The following is a 23,859-nucleotide window of genomic DNA, read 5'->3' as shown; positions in this document are numbered from 1 at the left end:
CGCGCCCTAACCCTCCCTGAGGCTAGGTTGTTATGATGGTGAATTATTCAAGAAGGCTTGCAGCCTGACGCCATCTCTGGGCAGTGCCCTTCCATTCTCCCTTCCTTCCCTGTAGCGCACCATGGCTCTCCCCAAAATCACAGGGTCCCGAAGCTGTTTACAAGGCCCTACTCTGCCACTTTAATAACTTCACGAGTTTGTTGAGGATCTACTGTTAGACCCAGTGAACTAAGCAAGTCCCTGCTCTTAGGAGCTGACATTCTATGGGAAGACACAGACAAAAACAAAGGAGACAATTTTAGATAGTGATAAGTGCTGAAAACAACATGGCAATGTGATAGACCGACTGGGGAGTCCTCAGTGAGAAGGTGTGAATGGAACTAAGACCTCAATTAGGCAAAGGCAACAGCCATAGGGAAGACCGCGTCATGCTTGGGAAAAAGCAAGTGCAAAAGTTCTTATGTGAGGCGATTTGAAGCAGAGTGGACCAGATTGTATTTGACCATGGTCTTTTAAGGAGTTTGGAATTCTTCTAAATAAAATGGGAAGCCAGAAGGTTTAGGCAGAACCTTGATGTGATGTGATTTCTTATCACCTTGCTGAGTGGAGAATGGATTGTTCAGAAGTGTGGAAACAGATCAGTTCAGAGGCTGGAAGAGAGGGTGGTGGCTTGAACTAGGTAGCTGGTGAGACATGGATGAATTAAGGATAGAACTGGGTGTGTTGGATGAGGGAAAAGAAGAAATCAGGATGATTCCCAAGCTTCTGGAATGTGCAGCTGGGCAAATGGTGGTGCCATTAATTGAGATGGGAGCAGTGGAAGAGGAACAGGGGCCGGGGGCTGGGAATGAAGAGTTCAGTTGTGGCCATGTTGAGTCTGAGGTGCCCATTAGACACTGAAGCAGAGATGTCAAGTTGGAGGTTGGAGCTCATGGAGAGGTCAAGGAGGGAGTTATCCACGAACACATAAATGGCATTAAAGCCGTGCATTCTGGTAGGGCTACCTACAGGCCGAGTGGAGGCAGAAGAGAAGAGGGCCAAGGGGAGAGGCCTGAGGACCTCCAGTGTTAAGTGATGCAGCAGAGGTGGAAAAGCTGGGAAAGGATACCGGGAGAGTGAAATAGGAGGAAAAATAGGAGAATATGATGTATTTAAGGCAAGAAAGGGAAAAAATTCAAGAGGAAAAATGCCGATTCTCTGGGTTAAATACTTCTTAGAGGTCAAGTGAGATGCAAGCCAAGAAATGGCCACTGGGTCTGATACCTTTTTGGTTACTGAAAACTTTGTCAAGAGCAGTGCCTGGAGAGAGGTACGGGAAACAGCCTGATGGGAGTAGGTGAGGAGAGAATGGATGTTCAAGCAGAAGGAGGGAAGAGCAAATAGCTTGAAATAAAAAGGAACAGAGATACAGTGTGGTAGCTGGAAATAAATATGTGTCTTGCAAGAGTTTTTTTTTTTTTTAATTAAAGATTGGCTAACATCTGTTGCCAGTCTTTTTTTTTTTTTCCTTTCTTCTCCCCAAAGCCCCCCAGCACGTAGTTGTATATTCTAGTTGTAGGTCCTTCTGGTTCTGCTATGTGGGATGTTGCCTCAGCATGGCCTGATGAACGGTGCCATGTCCATGCCCAGGATCCGAACCTGTGAAACCCTGGGCTGCCTAAGCGGAGTGCACGAACTTAACCGCTCGGCCTAGGACGGGCCTGCGAGAGTTTTCTTAACCATGAGAGATGCTAGAACAAATTTCTTTCTTTTTTTTTTTTAAAGATTTTATTTTTTTTTAAAGATTTTATTTTTCCTTCTTCTCCCCAAAGCCCCCAGTACATAGTTATGTATCTTCAGTTGTGGATCCTTCTAGTTGTGGCAGGTGGGACGCTGCCTCAGCGCGGCCTGATGAGTGGTGCTAGGTTCACACCCGGGATCCGAACTGGTGAAACCCTGAGCCACAGTAGCAGAGCTCACAAACTTAACCACTCGGCCACAGGGCCAGCCCCACTAGAACAAATTTCATTGATGATAAAGAATGATCCAGAAGAGAAGGGGAAAATTGAAATTTATTGAAGGCTTACTTAGTATGTTAAGAGCTTTACAAACATTCGTCCTCACAATGTTTTATGGATCAGGCAACTGAGGTTAAGTAACTTGCCCAAGGTCATGCAGCTAGAGGTAGCGGAGCTGAATGGCCACCCAGATCTTTCTCATTCTTCAAGCCTCACCACCCCATTGCACAGGCACACAGCCCCCTGAGCTTAAACACCCGGGACATGCCTTCGCCCTGGCCATAGTGCCCCTGGCAAATCAGTGCTCCTCTCATGCTGGGGGTCAGGACTTTATCTTCCTTCTCAATGTTGTAAGCAGGGGCCTCTCTCCCCACAGCCTGCATACCCATGCAGCACAGGACAGAAGCTCTCCCAGACCGAGGGGCAGAGGCAAGCAGCAGGAGCCCCTGGAGGTAGGAGGGAAAGGGATACTTCTGGGGGTGTTCAGCAGGTTTTTTGTGTCAGCCAGTGCAAGGGGCCGCTGGTCCCAACCAGCTGGTGCCTGTGGCCCCAGCATTCATCTGGATGTGTTCAGTGTGGCAAGAAGCCCAGGTCAGAGCCCAGTCTCCCGGCTGCCCCCATTGAGGCTGAGGCTGTGGGGGCGGGTACCACGCTCCAGCCGTCGGGCAGACAGGAGGCGCCGCAGGGAGGAGCCGGAGCTCAGATCGCCGCAGCTTCGAAGGTGGAGGCTCTCTCGGCCTGGTCGGCCCCACGGGCTCCGGGGCACCTACAGGGGGACACGGGAGAGGGCATCAGTGTGGCCCAACCTGAAGCTCCAGGCTTTCCTGGGTATCTTCCCAGGCTCCCCTAACTCCTACCTGTTTATGCCCATGGGCTCCAATCCCACTGGGGTCTGGGGCCTTCCTGGACATCTGGAGGAAACGCGTGACCAAGCCCCGGCCTGGCCAGCTGCCCTTCAGATCCCCCAGGGAGTGGGCAGGTGCAGGGCCAGAGGGCAGGGGGACCTTCTGGAAGGTGGGCACAGGGCGCCGTTTCTCGGCTGAGCGGGCACGCAGCAACTTGGGGGAAGGGCAGCGGGCTAGACGAAAGAGGCAGGCTTCAGAGCAGAGCCCTGGAGAGAGACGGAGAGGGAGAGTGGTGGAATGGGAGGTACAGAGAGGGCCCGGCAGCATTCCCCCAGCCCCGACCCCAGGGCACCAACCACACGCCTGACCTGTATCTGCAGAGGAAACGGAAGCAGCTTCTTCCTCAAGCACTTTGGTATAAAGGTCCCTGAAGTCAGCTGGGGAGAGAAAGGGACAGGGACTAAGTAGGAGAGCTCAGTGGACACGCCTGCCCATCCCATCACCCTCCTGTGAGATCTCAAGCCCAGAGGAGCTTTCACAGCTCCCACTCCCCATCCCCAACCAAGGGGGCATCATCTCTGCCCATCTCTGCCAGCAACTAGACTGTACAATCCACTGAGACAGGGACAAGGCGGTATCCTTCACGGCTGCATGCACTCCAGGACCTGGCCCATCATGGTAATAGTGAGCACTCTCTGTGCCAGAGCTGAACACTTTACTTGCATGATCTCATTTCTCAGTAACTCTATGGTACCTCTGGTTTGGGTCCTATTATTATACCTGTTTTACAGGTGAGAATGAGGCTTGAAGAGGGCAGGTAACTAGCCCAAGCTGGGAGCTATGGAATTGGGTTTCAAAAAACAAATCCTCCTCTTTCAGCCACTAAGCTATTGCTGTGATTCTAGGAGGTGAGCATTCCAGAAGTGTCTCCTGCAAGAGTGAACTCACCCCTTCTTCCTCCTCAGGGACCTCAACAGTCACTGGCCCTCCAACTCCCAGTGCCTACCCTCTCCTGAACCTTGCGGGGGGAGGGGGTGCTCACCGGTGGCGCTGGAGGTGGTGATGCCTGGGTCACTGTGGGACCGTGGCAGCAGCAGCGGTGGCGGGGGAGCCGGATGAGGAGGCCGGTGCCCCGGTGGTGGGGTGAGGGAACCTGAGCTATCGCTGAAGCGGCGAGTGGCGGCTCGGGTGGGAGGGGCCGCAGCTGGCTGGCTGCCTCCCCGGGGGACCCGCCGCCTCAGCTCTGGGAAGCAGGGTCCCACCCAGGGTGGCCAGCCCTCCAGCCGGTGGCAGCTGCGGGCGGCTGTGGGGGTACCCAGTGTGGGTGGGGCCTCAGGGGCAGAGCAGGAATAGGAGCGGGCAGCCCGCGGGGGCCGCCGTGGCAGGGGGCTGTCCTCAAAGGGGCCCCGCAGGCCACAGTCCAGGCTGAGGCAGTAGCCGGCGCGGCTGCGCTGAATAGAGCGGAAGAGCACGTAGTCAACGGAGCGCACGGAGCCCTGCAGCTCCAGCAGGCACGAGTCCTCCGACGGGCTCGAGCCCCCGGGGAGGTCACCGATGGCCGACAGCACCAGGGACCCGCTGTCCATGGACACTGTGGGCGGCAGGGGGTGCTGGGTAGCACCAGCCTGGCCAGGCCCAGGCAGTTCCTCTTTTCTCAGGCCCAGCCGCTCAGGGGCCACTCTGTCTCCAGTTTTATCTTCAAGGAGACAGGTAAGTCCAGGGTCTAAGAAGCCAGAGCTCTCACTTGTCCCTAAACCATCAGCCTTGTCTCCCCCTTCTTTGCCCCCATCCAGCTCTGCTACCCCAGGTAGGCTGGCCCTTGTCCACACTCCCCACTTTCTGCTCACCGTCTACAATGGAGGCCACCCGCTCACAGATGCAGGAGCTGTCATGAAGCTGAGGGTCAAACAGAGTGGCCTGCAGAAGATACAAGGGTCGGGGGTCTAGCCCTGCATACTGATATAGTCAGACCCATGTGCTAGACGAGCTCTGGAGAGCTAGATTCCAGTCCAGCTTTGTCACTGATGTGGGCCTCAGTTGCCACATCTGTGACATAGAAATAATAGTTCCTACCCCACCCAGCTCACCAGGCTCTAGGGAAGATCAAAGATGACAGCAGATGTGCGACTGCTATAAAGCTCAGGAGAACTATTATTATCTCTCTCCAGTGACTGCAGCTCACTCAGCTTTTCAGGCTCTATCCCTGGCTCCCCAGCTCACACCAAGCCCTCTCTCACCTGGCTGTCTCCTCGTAGCCCCATGACGGCCTCATAAGAAGGGGGGCAATCAGTAGGGTACAAAGGCACCGGGCTGTCCATGGAGCCATTGTAGGTGATGCTGGCAGGACAAGGGAGAGAATCAAAGCCTGGAAAAGAACTCCTCCTCCACAAAGATCCCTCCCCAGCAAGCCAGGCCACAGCCGCAGTCCCCTCCTTAGTTCCCCCACAGGACTCTGCCAGGCCTCACCTCTGTGCGTCTGTTTCTGAGCTGCAGGTGTACTCTGGGGGATAGTAGGGTGGCGGGGGCACAGGCGGTACAAATTCCTCCAAGTCCAGCATGGTGTGTAGGAGAGGGGCTGGGGGCGATGATGTACAGCCCAGAGGCCCCAGTGGGCCTGACACTGAGCGCTCAGGGGCCAGCTGCTGAGGAGCAAGCAAGTCAACAAACCTGGTTTCTGGGAATACAGCTCCTTGGCTCCCAAACTCCTCTCTGGTCTGCATTTTTCCGGCCCCGTCCCCTCCAAGAAGCCCTTCCCACAGCCAGAACCAGCTCCTCCTCTAATCCTGCCCCCCACCCAGGATCTCCGGCTCTGACCCTGCCCATCTAGAAATTCCTCCTTTTTATGGCCCCATCTGCACCCAGAATTGTCCCCTGTTCTCTGTTCCCACCAGAACATCAACACTTTGTCCCCATCCCCATCTAGGACCTTCTTGACTCTGCTCAACTTCCAGTCCCACTCTCTGATGCCCCCTCCTCTGGCCCCAGACTAGCATCACATACTTCTCTTACTCCTGTCATTCCCCTCCTCAGTCTTCCTTGGACTCCCTACCCATCCCTACAATAGACACATCTAATAGATGACCCACAGCCCCTGGTGCTCAGAAGCCAGCACTGTAGCTACCACCCCCTCAAGCCTAGTTTGAGCACACACACCCGTACCCTCCATCATCCTTCCTTGGCCGTGACCCCAGGTGCCCCCTCACCGTGTGAACGAGGTCCAGGGAGAAGATCTGGATGCAGCAGACAATAGCTGAGAGGGTACAGATTATAGCAGCACAAATGGTGAGCCCACAGACACTGAAGAGCAGGTTCTGGGGAAGGAAAGAGAGAAGAACGATGTGACAGGGGTCTGGGGAGTGACAAAGCCCACATGTTCCGGGCCTGTGAGGACCCCAGGAGGGGAGGAAAGGGTGAGAATCAGGAGGATGGTGGGGGAGGAAGGAATGGCAGAGGTGGGAGGTGCATGCTTACCTTGAGGGCCCCTCGGGCTTCATCACAGGTGGAGTTAGGGGCAATTTTCAGTTCCTGCCCTGACTCTGGACAGGGCCGGAGTAGGGGAACAGAGGGGCAGCACACACAGACCTTTCCTTCCTGAGTGGGAGTGGAGAGGGTGAGGTAGCCCGAGTCAGGACAAACCCAGGTGTCCCGTACACCTCCCCCAACCAGTTCTTTCTGGCTCTGGATCCTCAAATCTCACCATGGAGCAGTCTCGGAAGTCTCGGGCCAGCTGAGCATTCTTACAGGAGAGAACAGAGCCAGCCATGCTGAGCATGACACAAAGCACCGAAAGCAAGGAGAAGAAGGAGATCTGGGGAAACAGGGTGCAGACTCAGGGTTGGACCCTCAGGAGTACCCCTCTACCACGGATGGAGCCACCCTCCTTCAGACATTTGTGCCTGGCTGGCATAAACTGGAGAGCCAATTCCCTTCTTGAGGGCATAAATGGGCATCCCCTCAGGTGCTGGGCACCTGCCTCCCAGTGGGCACCAGACCCTGGCACCTACCACTAGAGTGAATGGCCGCTTCCAGGACACAATGCCAACCACCCCGGAGAACGCCAGCTGGGGACAGAGTGGGCACAGGCTCAGCCTGGCAGGGGAGGCACCTGAGTGAGCCCCTCACCACAGGGTGCACCCAGCCCTATAAGGTGGGAAAGGACCAGGAGAGGGAGGAGAGGCCAGGATTTGGACTGGCAGCTGGTGTGGAGGGGTGGGGCCCAAGGAGCCTCCCCCACCCAACGACTGTGCACCCAACTCACCGAGAATCCAGCCCAAGACGGGCAGGACCTCTTGATGCTCTCAGTGGTGGTGACGGAGGAGGCCACCATGCTGAAGGTGACCACCAGGATGCCCAGGAGCACCTGGGCCAGCCCCAGCGTGAGCAGGGCCTGCAGCCAGGGTCGGTGGAGGCGAAGGTGGGTAAGGCCCCGGGTGCTGGGCCGGCTGGTCAGCGAGCGGCTGGAGTCACTAGGCGAGGGCATCATGCCTGCCGCCCGGTTGCCTGAGCCTCGCTCGGCACCCCCTGGCGCTTGGGAGCATCTCAGAGGCGCCCAAGGCCCCGTCCTTCCTTCTCTCCACCCACCTCGCTCTAGAGCCCACCCTCTGGCTGGGTCCCCTGGGGCATGGCCCAGGGACTCCAGCTGCGGGGGGTCCCAAAAGAGGGGCGTCACGGAGGGGCCGCGGAATGCTCCCTCCCCACCACAGGCACTGGACGGGCACCGTGCCCGGGACGGCGAGGAGGACGCGGGGGCACCGGCTCATCGCATCTCCCTGGGGAAGAGGGGCACCGCCGAGAAGGGCCGGTTCGGGAGTGAGGAGAGGGCGGCGGTGCGGAACCTAGGGAAGGGTGGGGAAGGTAAAGGCGAGAATGATGGGAAAGAAGTCTAGAGAAGAGGGGAAGGGTCGGCGTGGGGTGACTCTAGAGGCGCGGTCGGTGTGCCCTCAGAGTGTCCAGTGGGATCCGAGGCCGCCTGGTGGGGAGAGGCCGCGGCGCCGCCGTCTTCTGGGTCGCCCGCCCGGGTCCCCTCCCCACCACGCTCCGCTCTCCCAGCTCGGGTTGCAGTAGGTCGGGGTCTGGAGGCGGGGGATGGCGATCTTGCGGGAGGAGGGGCGTGACGGCGGGGGAAGGCGCGGTGCACCTCGGGAGTTGTTGTCCCGGCCAGAGATTCCGTGGGGCGGGGAGCAGGGGTCGGCGGCAAGGCAAGCTGGCCTTCTCTTCCCATTTGGCGAGCGGTCCCCAGCCCCTGCCTCTCTCCGGATCCACACTCGAGTTAACAACCCTTTCGGCACCCCCTCGAGACCCACCCAGCTTCTCAGACCCCTGGGCCCGCTTCGTTCCCGGCAGAGGCAGCGGCTCTTCGCCCGTCATTAATGGAGAGGGTGGGGAGAACGGACAGCAGGCGGATCCCGATTCCACGACTTCCCTCCCACTTCCTGCGCCAGCCACTAGGCTCTGCTGCCCCGCCCTCAGCAGCTCTCAGCTTACGCCAAAGCCAAGTCCCACCTTCCCTCTGGTGTTCACATTCTGCTTCCACTCCAGTTTCCTCCACACTCTCCTTTTCTTCCGTAAGGCCTAGTTCCCAATAAAAATTTCAGAAACGGAGATTTGAGTTCCAGTTCCACTTTCTTTTTATTTAAATAACCGAAGCAACAGGCTTGGCACAGCAGAGGGAAGCTGGGTTGGGGCATGTGAGAGGGCAGCAGTGCAGCGTGATTCGGGGGTGGTAGGGGGAAGCAGTGACTAGGTCACAGTGGGCTCCACACACCCCTAAGTCAGTTTCAGCAGTCATGGCCCTGGGATTGGGAGCACTACGGAGGAGACATCAAGTAGTGATGTCTCACCAAGTCCCAGAGGCCTCAGGGATGGGGGCCAAGTCAGCTCCCTCAATGGCAAGGCCAGAGCATCCCAGTCAGGGATCACGGGGTCCGGAAGGCATTTTCGGCAGCCCCAGCGGCTGCATTGGCAGCTGCGGTTCGCACCGCAGGGTTGGAAAAGACACCAGCAGCAAATTCTTGCTGGGCCTTCTGAAAGCTGGCACCTGTGCGGCGGTACAAGGAGTGGATCTGCAAGTAGAGGGCAGAGATTACAGCATGTTCTGGCCCCTGTTACTCCACTCTGACCTAAAACCAGCACTACCACTCACCAGTCTGCTACTCTAGCTTTTCCTTTTTGGCTTCCTCTCAACACACACACACACACACACCACAAAACACACTCACCCGCCCCCCCACCCCCCCAAGAGGTCCATTAGCTGAGAACCCGCCCATCAGCCTGGCCCTCCCCAGTTCCTCCTGAATGTTCCACCCAGGTCCCTAGGGACACATGATCTCATTCTCCTGGCCCCACCTTCCACATAGCCTCTCACCCGCTTTAGCATCACAATTCCCAGCACAGCGATGCCAGTGAAGAACAGGGCAACCAGCAGCATGAGCACAGCTACAGCTGGGTTGGGCCCCACCAACACCAGAGCAGAGATCCAGCCACTATCAGGAAGGGAAAGCATACAGCAGTGAAGAGGGGCTGCTCACAGCTGGGTCTCTGTCATCCCAACTTCTCTATCAGTTATGTTGCAAACATGTCTGTTCCCACGCATCTCATCAGGGGTCGCTCCCCTGTCAGTCTGGCAGCTTTCCACGTACCCCAATCTCAAACTATGTCCACTCTCTTCATAGTTTAATTCTAGCTTCTGAACCATTAGCTCCTAGCTCTCCAAGCTCTTCCAGACATCCTCACTCCAAAGAGACCCTTCTAATCTTTTTTTTTTGAGGGAGATTGGCCCTAGGCTAACATCTGCTGCCAATCCTCCTCTTTTTTTTCCTTCTTTTTCTCCCCAAAGCCCCCCAGTACATAATTGTATATTCTAGTTGCAGGTCCTTTTGCTTGTGTTATATGGGACGCCACCTCAGCATGGCCTGATGAGTGGTGCCATATCCGCCCCCAGGATCTGAACTGATGAAACCCTGGGACGCCGAAGCAGAGTATGTGAACTTAACCACTTGGCCACGGGGCCAGCCCCCCCAAAAAAGACCTTTTTGTTGAGGATTCTCCCTCCCCTCTTCAACCACAGTTACATAGGCCTTCTCAGACTGACCACAGGCAGCCTTCTTCCCCTCAATCTACATCTCTCTAGAGTTCCATCTGGGCTCTCTCCACCCTAGAAGAACGTCCTGTCTCTGGTGCTAAACTAGCACCTCCCAAGAATAAAAACTGCATTTCCTTTCTCTGAACAACTTCTACCCCAGCATCCAGCGCTGACTTGGTCTAGAGCGGGAGGAAGGGGTGAGGGTAGATGGCAGCCTCACAGACCTGAACCCCCAACCTGGGATGCCAATGGCCTGCAGGACAAAGATCACATCCTGGACGAAGAAAATGAAGAAGAAAACGAAGAAATTGAATGAACTGTCACTCCTGCAAGGAGAAAAAATTGGGAGGGTGGGAGAAGAATTAGGGCTGGAGGAGCAGACGGGGGCCGGCCCAAGGTCCTGCTTCACCCGTCCCCCAACTTACCGGAAAGCCTTATACATGGGGCGGTACCAGCAGACGAAGGAGCAGGGAGTGAAAAGGAGGATCCAGAGGATAGAGAGTCCAAAGCCTGAGCCATTGCTGGTCTCCACACAGAAACTGGCCAGGCAGGCGAGGAAATTCAGGAGAAGAGCCAGAGTGCTGCCTAAGGAACAGAGGGACAGGCTGATGGGTCCTTCTGGACTGCAATGAAAGCTCCTTCCCACATAAGCCCACCCCACAATCCTCACTAAACATGGCAGAGTCAGGAAAGGAACGCAGCTTCTGTTTTCACAGAATCTCAACTCAACAGGGGAGGCAGAGCGAGCAAATCTCAATCATGTGTGATCCCCTTTGCAGACATTTAAAGGATTCAGAATACATTTATGCATGAGGACAAGGAAAGGGGGAGAGGGCAAAAGACTGGAGGATAAGTCCTAAATACTATAAAAGGAGTAACCCAGGAAGATACCTGGAAGAATGAGCCTTAAACTCGAATGCTGAGAAGAGGTGAAGTGTCTGGTTCTGGGTGAGTGGGCTCCAGGGCAGGAAAGATGTACAAATTACTACCTGTGCTTTTCCTCCCAAAAGGCTTCTCACTACTCACATATCCAGAGGTAGTACATGGTGGATACTGTCTTCTGAAATTCGTGGGGGATCTCCATGGAGATGTCCTGGAAAAAGCAGGGCTGAACTGGACAAAACGAAGGTAGAGGGGGCCAATTGTTTTGTCGAGCTGTAAGGCACAAAGAGAGCAGGAGGACCCAGGAGTAAGGGAGAGACCAACAAAGGAATCACTCCCCATTCCTTCCGCCCCCACGTCTTCTCTTCTATCTCCAATTCAGGTCTGAGGAGACAAAGGAGAGTGGTAAAAATAATACTGTTTATTATTATTTATAACTTTTAAGCACTGTGCCAAACGCTTTGTATAGATGATCTTGTTTAACCCTCACAACAATCCTGTCAAACAGGTACAAACATTATTCTCATTTTACAAGTAAGGAAATTGAGGCACTCAAGATTAAGTAACTTGCCTAAGAGCTCACGGTTAGTAAGCAATAGCACCCAAATTGAAACCCAGCAATCTGGTTCCAGCACCCACGCTGTTAGGCCCTTTTATGCTCCTTTGAAACTGTCAGATGCCTTCCCCTACCCTACCAAGGATACACTTACGAGCTGCGCCCCCCAGGGCAGCATGCTGCAGCTCTCTCTCCCTCCGGTCCAACTCCTCTGCCTTCCGGTTGAGCTCCTCCTGCTTCTTTAGCAGCTCAGCTGTGGCTGCTGCAGCTGAAGCCTGCCGAGAATGAGCAGAAGGAGAAGTGAGTCCTGGGCCCCCAGGCTGGCCCCTCTCCCCAACCCCCACCAGACACCCCCTTTACCTGGGTGCTGTAGGAGCCGTAGTTCTTGGGTTCTGCGGGGCTGAGCTTTCTCGAGGATTGCAAGGAGGGAGCCACGGGTGGAGGCAGCGGGGCAGGGGCAGAAGAAGGCTCATAGGCTGGCGGTGGCTGTTGGGTTTGGAAAAGACCTTAGGGATCATCTAGCCCCTCTTAACACAGGGATCTGCAGTCTGCCGGAACACCTTTAGACGCACAACTTACTACCAAAGGCAGCAGCCTCTCCTCCAGTGGTTAGAAGCTAATTCTTGTGTTTAGTTTATAGCAGAGAACTTTTACCATCTGCAGCAGCCCTTATCACACCTTACGTCAAATTCCTTAGCCAGGACTCAAAACACTTCTACCCTATCTACCTCCTTAACTTTTAAAAACTCTTACCATTTTCTATTCCAGTAGGATAAAAAGGGCTAGCCGTCCTTATTCCTCATCTTCTAATTGCACACCTAGGCATAGTTTGTTTTCTCCTCAACTCCAACCAACCCCATCTTTTAATTTCTTTAAAGCAGCCTTCCCAGACAGGGTCTTGGTTCAGGCCCTGCCAGACTCCAGGTCTTCCTGGGACTGACATTTAGGACTCAAACCGGATGGATCGTTGGCCCTGCTGTCTTCAGAAGGATAAGGCATCCCATGGCAGACTAGCCACTCTCAGGGAGATAAAATCCTGGTGCTGCTCCCTTTGCATGCAGAACAGTCCCCTGTACTCCAACAGAGTGGGCTTCCTGACACACCCTACCCTTTCTTGCCCTCCTGTGCTCTCCAGAATCTCACCTCCCGGGTCTCAAAAGGGTTGTAGACGTCAAGCGTAGCATACTGCGGGCTGGGTCGGTGCTGGATCACAGCTGGGTCCTGCGGGGAGAGACCTGGGGCTCAGCTGGCACCTGGTGCCTCTGGGAGAACTCACAGGGGCCTCTTTCTAAATTGTTTGTGGCTCCAAGGACTGCATTTTGTGGGCCACGCTGTTGTCCCAACATTTGCCCCCAATCCTTCACCCCACACTATCAGTACCAGCTCCTTACAGGGGCAGGACCCGCCCCCCAGGGTGCTCACTAGTCTGGAGTGACCATCACCCCCACGTGGCGATCCTTCCCCGGATCGAATGTCACGAAAGGGAAAACAAGTTAGCCCGACCCTCCAGAACCGAGAAGAGTCAATCCAGCTGCCAAAGACTGGCGCAAGTCACCTGAAAGGGGTTGTCAAGCTCGCCAGGATCGGCGAAGGGGTTTCCACCGTCTTTGCTTTGAGCCATGTTACCAACTACGGCCCGGGCCGCCCCCTGCCCTCCACGCCCCTGCCGCGGCAGTGGCGGCAGCTCTCAGAGCTCCCTCCGCTCCTCTCGGTCCGCCCCGCTTCTCTCTGCAAGGATTGGTTATACCCACCGGAAGAGTCGCAAGGATCCCCGCAGCAGCAGCGGGTTGCGCCTGCGTCTTAGCTAAAGGCAAAGACGGAAGTGCTCCCTGTAACACCTCCAACTTCGTCCCCGTAGCCAAGTACCGCCCCTTCACCCCGTGACTTCCCTCCACCAGCGAACTACACCTCCCAGCAAACCTCGCGTCAGAATCCCGCTCCGTCCTGTTTCCCGAGATGTACGACGGGAGTACTCCGGCCGGTAGCGGCAGCCTCCTAAGAGCCCAGTTGATGAAGTTTTTTTACCTAGCTTTCTGGCTCTATCCTGGGGCCTAATGCTATAGTAGTTGGACCTCTTTCCCAACCTCATTATTCCAGATCAGAGAAGTACCACCTTATAACCCTTCTCCACTCTAACCTGCAAGATATCCTATCCATCACTACCCTCTCCTGAGACAAACTGGACAGATAAACTGGTGGCCAGACTCTAATTTTGGAGGGTAAGATGGGACTCCCTTGATAACCAAACTCAGAAGGTTGCAAATCTTCTCATCCCTCCACCCCACCATCCCCAAACCTCAAACCCTAGGGATGGGGGTCAGATGAAGCACGTCATTTTATTTCACAAAGACTGTACAAAATTCCTTATAAAACATGGGATAGGTGCCACCTGGTTACCTCATTCTGCGCCCATCCAACTCAACTGTGAAGGGGCAGGTGAGGGTGGGAAGAGTGCAGGATGGAATAGCATTATGTACAAGGCAGGAGTTGAAGCGATAGGTACAAGTTCTTTCATATTTACACTATTTCACATATTCACAGGTATATAGGGAGCCAGGAGGAAGGAGCAGGCTCCGGCTCTGTTCTCTTGTATAAAAAAGCACCAGTGTCCTGGACTGGACACCCACTGCTGTTAGAGATGCAGGGGGGCCCAGGGCCTGATCGTCACCGACTGATATCCCGACTGGAGTCCCACAACTTGGCGCTGGGTGGCTCAGCCCGAAGGCGGGCGAAGAAAGGATGCTGAAGGGCTTCACCCAAGGTCAGTCGCTTAGCAGGCTCATACTCTAGCATGCTTTCAATCAGATCGAAGAGCTGGTGGTGTTCCTCTGCCTCTGAGGTCAGATATCGCTGGTGATGGAGGGCAGGAAAAAGGTGAGGCAGGATGCCTTACAAACCCTACCTTCTTCTTCAAGGCCCTAGCTTTCAATCGTGGAGGATTCAAGGCTCTGCTTGCAACTATTATGAATGCTACCTTACCACGACCACACCATGACCAACGTTTCTGATATTATAGCTCAACCTACCTTCCCACTAGCACAATTACTCCTTCATACTCTTTGAAAGTTCTTTCTACTTGTATATCCTTGTCAACTTCATGAATCTTCTTTAGCTCCTCATTAAAATGTAAGCTCTTCAAAGGTAGTTTATTCTTTTCTGTCTGACCTAAAGAATCCAGGACATTGCTTTGATCTCTGGTTGGCTGAGGAAAGACATGGCTGTCTAACCTCCTTCCCTCCATAAAATCACTTTTCTCTCTCTTCTATTAACAAAAGAAGTTTTCTTTCAGTTTTGACTCCCCTTGTTTCCTAACCCTCTGCTTGTGAAACGCATTCCAGGGGCAAAACACCTTCAGAAGGAGTGACCTCTGGGTGGTGGGCACTATTTATCCCCAGCTGGGCTCACCCGCAGTGGTTTGCAGTTTTCTCGAACGTAACGCCCAGCTGATGTGTTCTCATCCCAATCCAGGCGACCCCGATAAAAATATTTCTGCTTCCTAGAGGGGAAGGAGGAGTTGAGGAATCAGGAGGTTCCCCTTGTTGTGGGGTAATTCCCTTATTCCCTCATCTGAGAGTAGCTGGGGGAAGGGGAGGTGTCAAAGAAGAAAGAAAATAATGTGATAAAGGCCAATTTGTGGAAAGAAAAGGGTAAAGTCCCTCCCACTCAAGGTTCACCTTGTCTTTCGAATCATCCGGGAAGGGATAGGACCCAAGATCCTTTCCATCATGGCTAGATGCTCTCTGTTGTCATGGGTCTGAGAAACAAAGACAGAACTGAGCATGGGACTAGGAAGGGGATGCTGAGGACTAGCTGCCAGGAAGATAAGCAATGTGGAGAAGCAGGCAGGCACGTCCTGAGCAGACAACAATGAAATCAGGTACAAGAATGCCAGATGGTCACATAAGACAACCCACCACTTACTTGGAAGAGGGTGAAGCCAACATAGTACTCGAAGATGATGCAGCCTATGCTCCACACATCACAAGGCTGTGACCAGCCCAACTCTGGGTAGGAATGGGAGGGAAAAGGAATTTAGAGGCTTAGGAGAGGTCCCACCCTCACCACCATACCCCCTCACATACTTGGACAACCTTGTCCTCCCCCACCTTACCGAGGATGACCTCTGGTGCTCGGTAATGGCGAGTGGAAACAATGGTACTATGGTGTTCATGGTCAAAGGTGGCACTGCCAAAGTCTACCACCCGCACAGCTGTGCTCTTTACACTGCGCTCATCTCGCTTCTAGGAGCAAAGTAGGAAGAGAATGAACTTCTGCACCACATACTGAGATTCTACCACTATTTTCTAAAGTGCTTCTGAACCTTAAAAAAGCAATTCTGACCTCCTGCCTGCTCCCAAATATGCCGGAGAATCTCCTGCTTTACAGCCTCCCCCATACCCAGCAGAGTGCTTTAGCAGCTGGGAAGGAAGAGGATTAAGCAATAATTATGGCATAGCATGCAAGTCTCTATGTATCTGAAAACTATACCCAAGCGACTGGTGTACAGTTTTTCTGAAAATATCTAACAGGTATAGGAGGGGAAGGAGGGCTTCCTTAGCTGAGATCTCTAATATCTCCAGTTAGTCAAGGCAGCTGAGCTTTCCGTATAGAAAAGAGAAAGAAGACCAAACCAAGAACCTTAAAAGCATTTTCACTCTATTGAAAAGTTAACTGAGCTCTTTTTTCCCAGTTCTCTTCCAATTTAAGTCTTCTTAAATCTCTCCCTTTCAATCTATTCTGGTACTCTGGTTTTACTGAGTTGGAGCCAGAGTGGGAGAAAATGTGGAGAAAGTAGTAAAAGGGAGGACAGAAAGGGCTACGAGAAAGGCACAGCGGCACAGCTGCCTGCCCTCAGTGGCCAAGGGGTAGGCCTGTCCATCATACCTTCTCTAGGTTGTAGGTGAGCTCGTAGTCTGAATTCACAAACAGAATATTTTCAGGCTTGAGGTCCGTATGTGTCAGCTTGTTATCATGGAGGACTGCAGGGGAGAAGGCCAGGTCAGGGTTGGTCCAGGCAGCCAGGGCTAACTGGCACCAGCTGACCCCACGCTTCGTCACCTAGCACAAAGCTGGTGAGGAGGCAGGTCCAGAATCACTAGGCTGCTTTGCGTTCTACATCCAAATGAAATGCCTGGTCTAAAAAGCCCTGCGTTCACTAATGTAAGATACATGTATGTCGTTCTCCACTGAAGTAAAAGGATAGCTTGCTATGGGTTGTATTTTTGTACTGACTTTCACATATGTGTGTATCAGACATTCTGTGAAATCAACTCTGCGAAAGTGTACTGTGATGAAGACTCAAGAGGAATTATGTACTAGTCTGGATTCCCTAGTTGGCCCCTTGGCTGAACTAAATTCTCTGCTCCCACCTGCTGTGCTGGTAATGGAGAGCATCTCAGCTCAGACAAATGTCAACCTGTAGCTTGAAGAGTCCTTCTGTCTCTTTGTGCTTGCTACCTGACTTAGACTTTCCCAAGAAAGGGGAATGAAGAAAAAGAGAGGTAATTAAGTGCTTTGATTTCAAAAGCTTTCTCTTGCAGCTCCTGCTAGGTTGGATGCGGAGTAAAAGCAATCAGTGATGGTGAAGACATCAGTCAAGGAGTGAAGTCAGAAGAGGAGATGTCAACATGACAGTGAATAAAAGGACTGCAGATAATCGAGGTGACTGTTTAGGGGCTTCACCAGTGCACAGTTGAGACAGAAGAGGTCCAATGGAGGGAGGGGCTGCCCCAGAGTCCGCCTCGGCCCGCCCCACTCACACTTGACGGCCTGGCACAGCTGGAAGGCCATGTGGCGCACTTGGTGGATGGGGTAGGGCAGGTAGTTGTTGTCTTTGAGGAAATCGAAGGTGCTAAGGCCCAGAAGCTCAAAGGAGATACACATGTGGCCATGGTAGTCAAACCAGTCAAACATCTGGACACAGAGGCTGGGAAGAGAGATGGGGGAGGGGGATGTCTGATGAGCTCCCAATTGCCCACCACCCCCTCCAACAAGGAGGACTGCATAGCTGTTGATTCCACATACTTGTGTAAAAACATGCCAGCTAGTATTAACAACAAAATTCAGTTCAGGTAAGGAATGGCCTTTCTGGCAGACCCAAGAAGAGAGGTACTATGTGCCAAGCTTCAAACCATTTTCCTGCAACATTTTAAATAGTTAAAAAAATTCCAATTTGTGAAGAGCTACTGAGTGCCAGGCTCTAGTGTGGACCCTCAATCATCAAAGTGTCACTCTTAAATCCCTACCCCAGCTCTCACTCCAGAAATTCACTCACCATCAGCAACCACTGGGTCCACTATACCTGTTGTCTTATTTTGTCTTTGTTTAATGCTCTTATTCCGTATTTGGTTTATAAATGTGTGTGAAAAGAAATGTTACATATAAATGGCTGTTTACATTAAATTACATATAAAAAACTCAATTAATTTTTTGATGAAAATGTTGATTCTCAGTCTCAGGGCCATTTCCAGGGTATATCCCCACAAAGGCCATCCTGGGCTGGGGTCAAACTGCAGAGCAATCTAACTGCCCTGAAAACAAGGGGAATGGATTAGAGAATGCCACACAGCCTCCCTTCCTGCCCTAATGTTCTACTGCTCTAAGATGATGAACCAAAAATGAATGAATGAGGAGGTCTAGGAATCTCCTGCCTGCCTAACCCAGGTCTGGAAGATTCTCCTGTGCAGGTGTGGAGCCTCTCAGACTCCCCCACACTCCTTTGCTTGCTTACTTCTTGTTGTCAGGGTCCTTCTCATTGATCTTCTCCAGCACGTTGATTTCAAGTCGAGCTGCTTCCTTGTACTTTTCCACATTCTTAATGATCTTTAGGGCAACTCGAGCGCCACCCCTGTAGGTTGGCAGAAAAGGCTTTTGCTGGGTTCTCAAGAACATCTCAAATTGAAAAGGGCTGTCTGGGGATTAAGAAATCCTACCTTTTGCTAATTAGCAAAAAAACCCTCCAGATAACCCTCACTACCTCTTCATGCCTAAGAGGTGTGGAGTAGAGAAGGGGCTGACAATTACCTGCGATGGTCGACACATTGTACAACTCGGCCAAAGGTCCCCTCTCCCAAGGTGCTTACAATTTCATCTGAAACGAAAAAGAGCAGGGTCGGGGAGAGGGAGGGAGAGAAGAAGGGGAATGAGCTGAGTTGGAAGAAGAAAGGGCACAGCAACCTGGGGTGAGATGAAGGAAGGGGGAACAGATACAGATGGTCACAGGGGAAGAAAACCCCTGTGTGATTCCCACCACCTTTAACCCAGGGGCCATGAGAGCTGGGAGTGGACAGCAGAGGTCAATTCTCAACAGCAACTCAAACCACCCAGATAAACAACACCACTGAGAAAAGGCAAAAGAGGCTGTGACTTGGGTTGGCTCGGGACGTTAGGATGGCTATGGGACCATTACAGGCTATAGGATTGTTACGATTTGGCTTGTACATCGCTCTTGTAGCCAGTCCCCGACGTGGTAGATGAGGTGGCCCTCAGCGTCGTCCTCTACACTCTTGGCTCTCCGGCTGCTGTGCTGCTGTCGGGGGGCGGGGGGGGTCGGAGCAAGCCAGGTGTCGGAGCGGGGGCCGGAGGGAGGCGGGGTGGGTGGTGGAGGGGTCACCGGTCACAGGCGCCCAGCCAGGGGGGACAGACGATGATGGGGGACAGTGGAAGGGAACACGTCAGATGCAGTAAGGCGGATTGGGGTGAGAAGAGAGAGCGGCGCATAATCCCAAGTCCCAAACCCAAAACAGGAACTGGGAGAGGCACGGGCAGAGCAGAGAAGTGGTGTCGTTGCGAATGTCACCCACAACCCCATGCTCTACACAATGCCCTTGCAGGCGGGCACAGATCTCCCCTTGCCCCCACCCAAGCCCACCTGTTGAGGGGGCCATGGAGCCCAGGGCTTGGGAGAGAAAGGCAGTTCACAAGCAAGGTCCCCATTAGAGTGGAGGCCTCTGGGGTGGAGGAGCTGCTCCCAACACAATAAGCCCAGCATGCCAGGGAGGGCACTGGGGTTCACGAATGCTCTGTGCCCGTCCATCTCCAAAGCAGATTCCAGGGCTCTCCAAGAGTTGGAGAGCTTCCAGGAGAGTAGACAGACTCAGTGCCCACCTCAGTGTTCATGCCCCAATGCTCAGCTGAGAACAAGGACGCCTCTCACTTACCAGGGTTCTAGAGGCCTGAAGGAGGGTGGGGAGAGGAAGAGCCTGGGCTGGCACTCACCGAAGATGAGCGGCTGAATGTCCGGCTGCGTCGCCTCCGCCGTCTGTGCTTCCTCCGGCTGCTGCGCTGGCTGCGGTAACTGCTGTTCTCCCGCTGATACTCGTAGGAATGCCGGTAGTCTGCATCATAGTAGGCTTCTCCCCGATCCCGGCTGTAGTCGTTGCGCCTGTAGCTGCCACAGTATCGCCGGTCATATGCCCTCCGGTCTGATGAACGGTCATCATAGCTGCTGTTGAACAACAAACACCCATTAGGTACATCTGTTCAGGCCACATTCCTTGCCACACCATGTGACAAGTCTTCCCTCAGTGAGGACAAGGAGTAATGCTAGAAAAACTGCTCTCAGACACTCATCAAGTTGCTCTGAGAGGACCAGAGAAATAACTAAGCACAGAGGAGGAACCCCACACCCGTGTGTCACCACAACCTCTGCAAAGAGATGTGCAAAACAACTCCCTCTAGGGCCTCCTCCTCCTCTCCAGTGATTCAGTCGAACAAAGAGCCATTTCTTTCTCGAGCCTTTCCCAACTGACATCCAGCTTTGCTCCCAACTATCCCTAGCCCATCCCTCCCACTGAACGTGCCCCTAAGTTATGGAAACCATGCAGACCTAACTTTGTCTTATTAGCTCATTAGCTCCCTCTGGCCCCAAGTCTTTTGCACTTGTTTTCCCTTTGCCTGGGACACTTCTTTGTGCTTCAGACAAGCTTAGATGTCATATTCCCTGGAAAGCATTCCCTGAAGTACAAGTGGCTTATTTTGATATCCATCTGGAACATCCTCTTCACCCAGCTGCTTAGCATGTAACCACTAAATCTTTGCTAAACAAATGAATGAGTGAGTGACCCTGAGTATGAATTTCCCTTCCTGAGGCCTCACCTCCGGGAACGGACATGGTAGCTGTCTTCCCGCCGGCGCCGTCGTGTCCGGTCACTGCTACTTGACCAGGAGCGGCTTCTTCGTCTCTTATGCTTTCGGCTCCGATAGTGTTCATGGTAACTCCCCCGGCTGCCTCGCTCTGAGGAGTGGTACCTTCGGGGATGAGGCATCTGCAAGGGAAGGAAAAACAGAAATAGTGGGAAAAGCTGAGTTTTCACAAGTCCCCTCCAAGGACTGGCTGCTCCAGAGATGCTAAGCTGCTTTCTGCTTTCATTTATTTTTAAATTTTTTTTTAAAAAACTCAGAAAGTCTCATTTTTTTTTTTTAAAGATTTTATTTTTTCCTTTTTCTTCCCAAAGCCCCCTGGTACATAGTTGTATATTCTTCGTTGTGGGTCCTTCTAGTTGTGGCATGTGGGACGCTGCCTCAATGTGGTTTGATGACCAGTGCCATGTCCGCGCCCAGGATTCGAACCAACGAAACAGTGGGCCGCCTGCAGCGGAGCGCGCTAACTTAACCACTCGGCCACGGGGCCAGCCCCTCTGCTTTTATTTCTACCTCTTTTTACCACCCACAACGTCCTTCGTCTTCCTCTCTGCTTACAATTCCTGCTCAATGGAGTACCTATCCAGGGTGAGTGAACCTACTCACTCTGGCAACAAACTCTGGGAAGCCTCCCTCTTGCCCCCAATCGCTAATTAACCCCCCCCGACTCAGCTCACTGCTCTACTCTGATTTTCCTCAAACATGGCTCCAGGAAGACCTTCAGGTCTGGGTCACAGCTCATTACAGGTGAGACTGTGCAAGTGATGGAGACTGCTGGGATCTAAAATAGACTGTGCCATGCTGAGTTCTTCACAACGCAACAAAATAAAGCTTTAGTATACACTATTATGATACATGTTATCAGTCATTGAGTGTATATTATCTCCTCAACTAGACCATCTAGGTCCCGAGGGCAGGAATCCAGTTTACCAGGTCTCTACATATAGCAGTGAATACCAAATATAAGCAAAGCAAGTTCCAGGGATCTGGGTCTGGCCCTTCCAACTAACTTAATCATCCCTCACATCTCTGGCCAAATCCCCCTGGAGAGATTTTAATACAGCAGGCCCCAAGCTGCAGTCAGCTGCCCATCTGGCCTCTCCTCTCTTGTGCTTAGGAAGTACAGAATAACTGGTTTTTAATTAATGTCAGAACTATGTGGCTAAAAGCTGGCCACTTTCCAGTTATTGAATGGCATGGTGCACAAATCCTTTCTTCCCTTCAAAGAAAGAATCAAGAGAGAAATCACTGTCACAATCCAGGAAGATGAGAATAGGAGGGCAGAATAAAATGAAACGGGGCCAGGGACAGACGTCTTGGTGAAGGCTGGTGAGAGGAGTTGTGGAAAAGGCTTAATGACTCCCACATCTGGCTCCCATTCTGAGCTACTTCTTCCCAACCTCCTCAAACTGAGGAGGAGGGTGACATTTGATTCATTCCTGACCTAACAGCACACTAAGGAACCAAGGAAACCTAAGTACAAGATTCTCCCAGGTAATCTAACCTTGTCAAGCATAACCACATAAATGTCACCATATACATACTGCCACGGAAGTTCCTCACAGGCCTCTCCCCAATCCAAACCATCTCCAGCCTACATCCTTTCTCAACTTCCAAATCTTCTTTTCTCTTTCTCACTCAGAAAACCCAGAACTAACTCCTAGAGTCAAACTCTTGCCATAACCTCCAGGTGACACGGTGGTGTCTTCCCTCTCTCCAGCCTTAGTCCAACTTTGACATTCTGCTCTCTCTCATCTCTGGAGACACTCCTATCCCTACTCCATCACCCCTTCTCCTACTCCGATCCCTCCCAAGTTACCTATAGGTCTTCCGGACACATCTAAGGCAGGCCGATCTTCCACCTTATCTCCCCACTCCTCACCTCTGCTGCTTCACAGGTCTCAACCCTCCTCCTTTCCTAATCTCGCCCCAGTCCTTTGCCCCCAATCCAATCCTATCCCCGCCCGCCCCGCGGTCGCCATCTTTCCGCGCGGCCCCGCGGCCCGCCAGGCTGCGCGCTCACCGTTCTGGCGGCGAGGCCCGTGCGCTTGTCCCACAGGAAGTCCGTGATGGCGGCGGCACTGCGGCCGGAGTCCCGGCACCCCCGCGGCGACGAAGTGCGACTCCACCCCCTCAACCCGAGACCCTGGGACCTCCCGCCTCGTTCCCGGGCTCCGCTCCAGTCCCGCCCGCCCCGGCTCCGTCCCCGCCCCCAGGATCCGCTTGGCGCCGCTCGCACCGCCCCCGCCCGGGGCCCGATCCCAGCTCGGTCTCCGGCTCTGGCCTCTCCGATCCGCCGCCGCCACCGTGAGCGAGCACGTACGTGCGCACGCACGTCCTGCGTCGCTTCCCAGCTACCCCCTGGGCTCCGCCTCCAGGGCCGCGCACGCCACCGCCGCGTTGCGTAGCTCGCGGGCGTCCTCGGGTGTGAGCGGAGGAGGTGCTGGGGGCGGAAGTTCATGAGGGCGGAGAGGCCGTCGCCGGGGCTTGCCAGGCCCTGTACGCCCCGCCTTGAGTCGTTCCCTATCGGTGAACTTTTTACCTTTTTCGTGGACTTCTGTGGCTTACTGAGTTAGGTTTGAAGATGTAAAAGAAAGTGGTGTCATTTATGGAGTGTCGCCGCTCCGCAAACCTTTTGAGGCTTGGCGCTGAGGTCTGACTCTCCTGCATAGCCTGTAAATGTCTAGTCCTTAAAACGGTTTGGCTGCCTAACCGCACCAAAGAGGGCCTTCCACCCTTTGTCCTGAACAAAAGCTATGCACATGTGGAGTCGGGGGCATAGCCATGGGGGGAAGATTTGGGAAATGGAGGGATGGAGATTCAAGTGCCAAAAAGGGGAAATCACTTGAGAACTGTATGTTATGTACTTACACGTGATATATGAGATGCGTAAGATGCTGAATTGGAAAAAAGGAGAGGAAAGAGAAGGAGACCTTCAGACAAACTGGGCAGAGTTAGAGACGCCATAGAAAGAATCGAGAAATAAAAAGGGAAATGAAAAAATAACCTGAGGCTAACTTTATTAAAGTCAGGGAATATCAGAAGGGAGCTGGGATGGAGGATAGTCAGATGGAGATTAGATCAGTTGGCTAGAAATTATTTAGGAGAAGTTCCCTAAAGTAGACGAGGAAGGGTAATGAAGGGGTTGAGTGGAAAGAGTGGAGAGTTCACTTCTTCCTCCATGAACACTTTCGCAGGTCAGTGATTCATTCAACAAGCATTTACTGAATGTCCACTATGTATCCAGCATTGAGCCAGGCGCACAGCTCCTATTCTTCAGAACTTCACAGTCTAATGAGAGAGAAAGAACTGTAACCAAATAGTGGCAGTCTATGGTAAAAGCTGTCATAAACAGTA

The 23,859-nt window shown here is 53.2% G+C and overlaps 3 protein-coding genes across 18 annotated transcripts; all 3 read right to left on the bottom strand.

Moving 5' to 3' along the window:
- Positions 1 to 2,033: 2,033 nt before the first annotated feature.
- ENTREP3 (endosomal transmembrane epsin interactor 3) lies at positions 2,034 to 8,437 on the bottom strand. 12 transcript variants are annotated; one of them, XM_070607518.1, is made up of 12 exons: positions 7,101 to 8,437; positions 6,847 to 6,903; positions 6,540 to 6,650; positions 6,314 to 6,433; positions 6,046 to 6,153; positions 5,309 to 5,484; positions 5,080 to 5,179; positions 4,690 to 4,759; positions 3,885 to 4,538; positions 3,211 to 3,279; positions 2,855 to 3,108; positions 2,034 to 2,763 (listed from the first exon to the last, which is right to left on the bottom strand). In XM_070607518.1, exons 1-12 carry the CDS (start codon positions 7,323 to 7,325, stop codon positions 2,590 to 2,592), a joined length of 2,118 nt encoding a protein of 705 aa, XP_070463619.1. In that variant the 5' UTR covers positions 7,326 to 8,437; the 3' UTR covers positions 2,034 to 2,589. The 12 variants fall into 12 exon arrangements, with proteins under 12 accessions (XP_070463619.1, XP_070463621.1, XP_070463624.1 ...); XM_070607520.1 differs by having other exon boundaries at positions 2,855 to 3,075; XM_070607523.1 differs by having other exon boundaries at positions 3,885 to 4,433.
- An 8-nt stretch (positions 8,438 to 8,445) lies between these two features.
- SCAMP3 (secretory carrier membrane protein 3) lies at positions 8,446 to 13,145 on the bottom strand. Its single transcript, XM_008523082.2, has 9 exons — positions 12,917 to 13,145; positions 12,505 to 12,582; positions 11,722 to 11,847; positions 11,516 to 11,636; positions 10,950 to 11,078; positions 10,349 to 10,508; positions 10,148 to 10,249; positions 9,207 to 9,324; positions 8,446 to 8,904 (listed from the first exon to the last, which is right to left on the bottom strand). Exons 1-9 carry the CDS (start codon positions 12,980 to 12,982, stop codon positions 8,758 to 8,760), a joined length of 1,047 nt encoding a protein of 348 aa, XP_008521304.1. The 5' UTR covers positions 12,983 to 13,145; the 3' UTR covers positions 8,446 to 8,757.
- A 533-nt stretch (positions 13,146 to 13,678) lies between these two features.
- Positions 13,679 to 22,826, bottom strand: CLK2 (CDC like kinase 2). Of its 5 annotated transcripts, none has more exons than XM_008523077.2 (13): positions 22,526 to 22,826; positions 20,458 to 20,627; positions 19,579 to 19,807; positions 18,802 to 18,889; positions 18,385 to 18,451; positions 18,092 to 18,208; positions 17,121 to 17,287; positions 16,246 to 16,340; positions 15,473 to 15,602; positions 15,283 to 15,365; positions 15,036 to 15,115; positions 14,767 to 14,857; positions 13,679 to 14,211 (listed from the first exon to the last, which is right to left on the bottom strand). In XM_008523077.2, the coding sequence occupies exons 2-13, from the start codon at positions 20,625 to 20,627 to the stop codon at positions 14,026 to 14,028; spliced, it is 1,503 nt and encodes a 500-aa protein (XP_008521299.1). In that variant the 5' UTR covers positions 22,526 to 22,826; the 3' UTR covers positions 13,679 to 14,025. The 5 variants fall into 5 exon arrangements, with proteins under 5 accessions (XP_008521299.1, XP_008521300.1, XP_008521301.1 ...); XM_008523078.2 differs by having other exon boundaries at positions 18,802 to 18,886; positions 22,526 to 22,823; XM_008523079.2 differs by having other exon boundaries at positions 19,579 to 19,804; positions 22,526 to 22,815.
- Positions 22,827 to 23,859: the final 1,033 nt, after the last annotated feature.

This window comes from Equus przewalskii, unplaced genomic scaffold (genome assembly GCF_037783145.1).
Source record: "Equus przewalskii isolate Varuska unplaced genomic scaffold, EquPr2 ChrUn-10, whole genome shotgun sequence".
Lineage (NCBI taxonomy): Eukaryota > Metazoa > Chordata > Mammalia > Perissodactyla > Equidae > Equus > Equus przewalskii.
The sequence above is the reverse complement of the archived record's forward strand: the minus strand, read 5'-3'. Positions and strand labels throughout refer to the sequence as shown.

Coding starts and splice junctions, on each gene's coding strand:
- ENTREP3 (XM_070607518.1), bottom strand. CDS start 7,325: ATGATGCCCTCGCCTAGTGACTCCAGCCGCTCGCTGACCAGCCGGCCC. Junction 6,651..6,846: donor AGCGGCCATTCACTCTAGTG/GTAGGTGCCAGG, acceptor CTGTTTCCCCAG/ATCTCCTTCTTCTCCTTGCT. Junction 5,180..5,308: donor TCAGAAACAGACGCACAGAG/GTGAGGCCTGGC, acceptor TTGTCCTGCCAG/CATCACCTACAATGGCTCCA.
- SCAMP3 (XM_008523082.2), bottom strand. CDS start 12,982: ATGGCTCAAAGCAAAGACGGTGGAAACCCCTTCGCCGATCCTGGCGAG. Junction 12,583..12,916: donor AGCTTGACAACCCCTTTCAG/GTGACTTGCGCC, acceptor CTCTCCCCGCAG/GACCCAGCTGTGATCCAGCA. Junction 8,905..9,206: donor GAATTGTGATGCTAAAGCGG/GTGAGAGGCTAT, acceptor CTCTACTTGCAG/ATCCACTCCTTGTACCGCCG.
- CLK2 (XM_008523077.2), bottom strand. CDS start 20,627: ATGCCTCATCCCCGAAGGTACCACTCCTCAGAGCGAGGCAGCCGGGGG. Junction 18,890..19,578: donor CATTCAGCCGCTCATCTTCG/GTGAGTGCCAGC, acceptor GCCCCCCGACAG/CAGCACAGCAGCCGGAGAGC. Junction 15,116..15,282: donor TTGGCTTCACCCTCTTCCAA/GTAAGTGGTGGG, acceptor TTTGTTTCTCAG/ACCCATGACAACAGAGAGCA.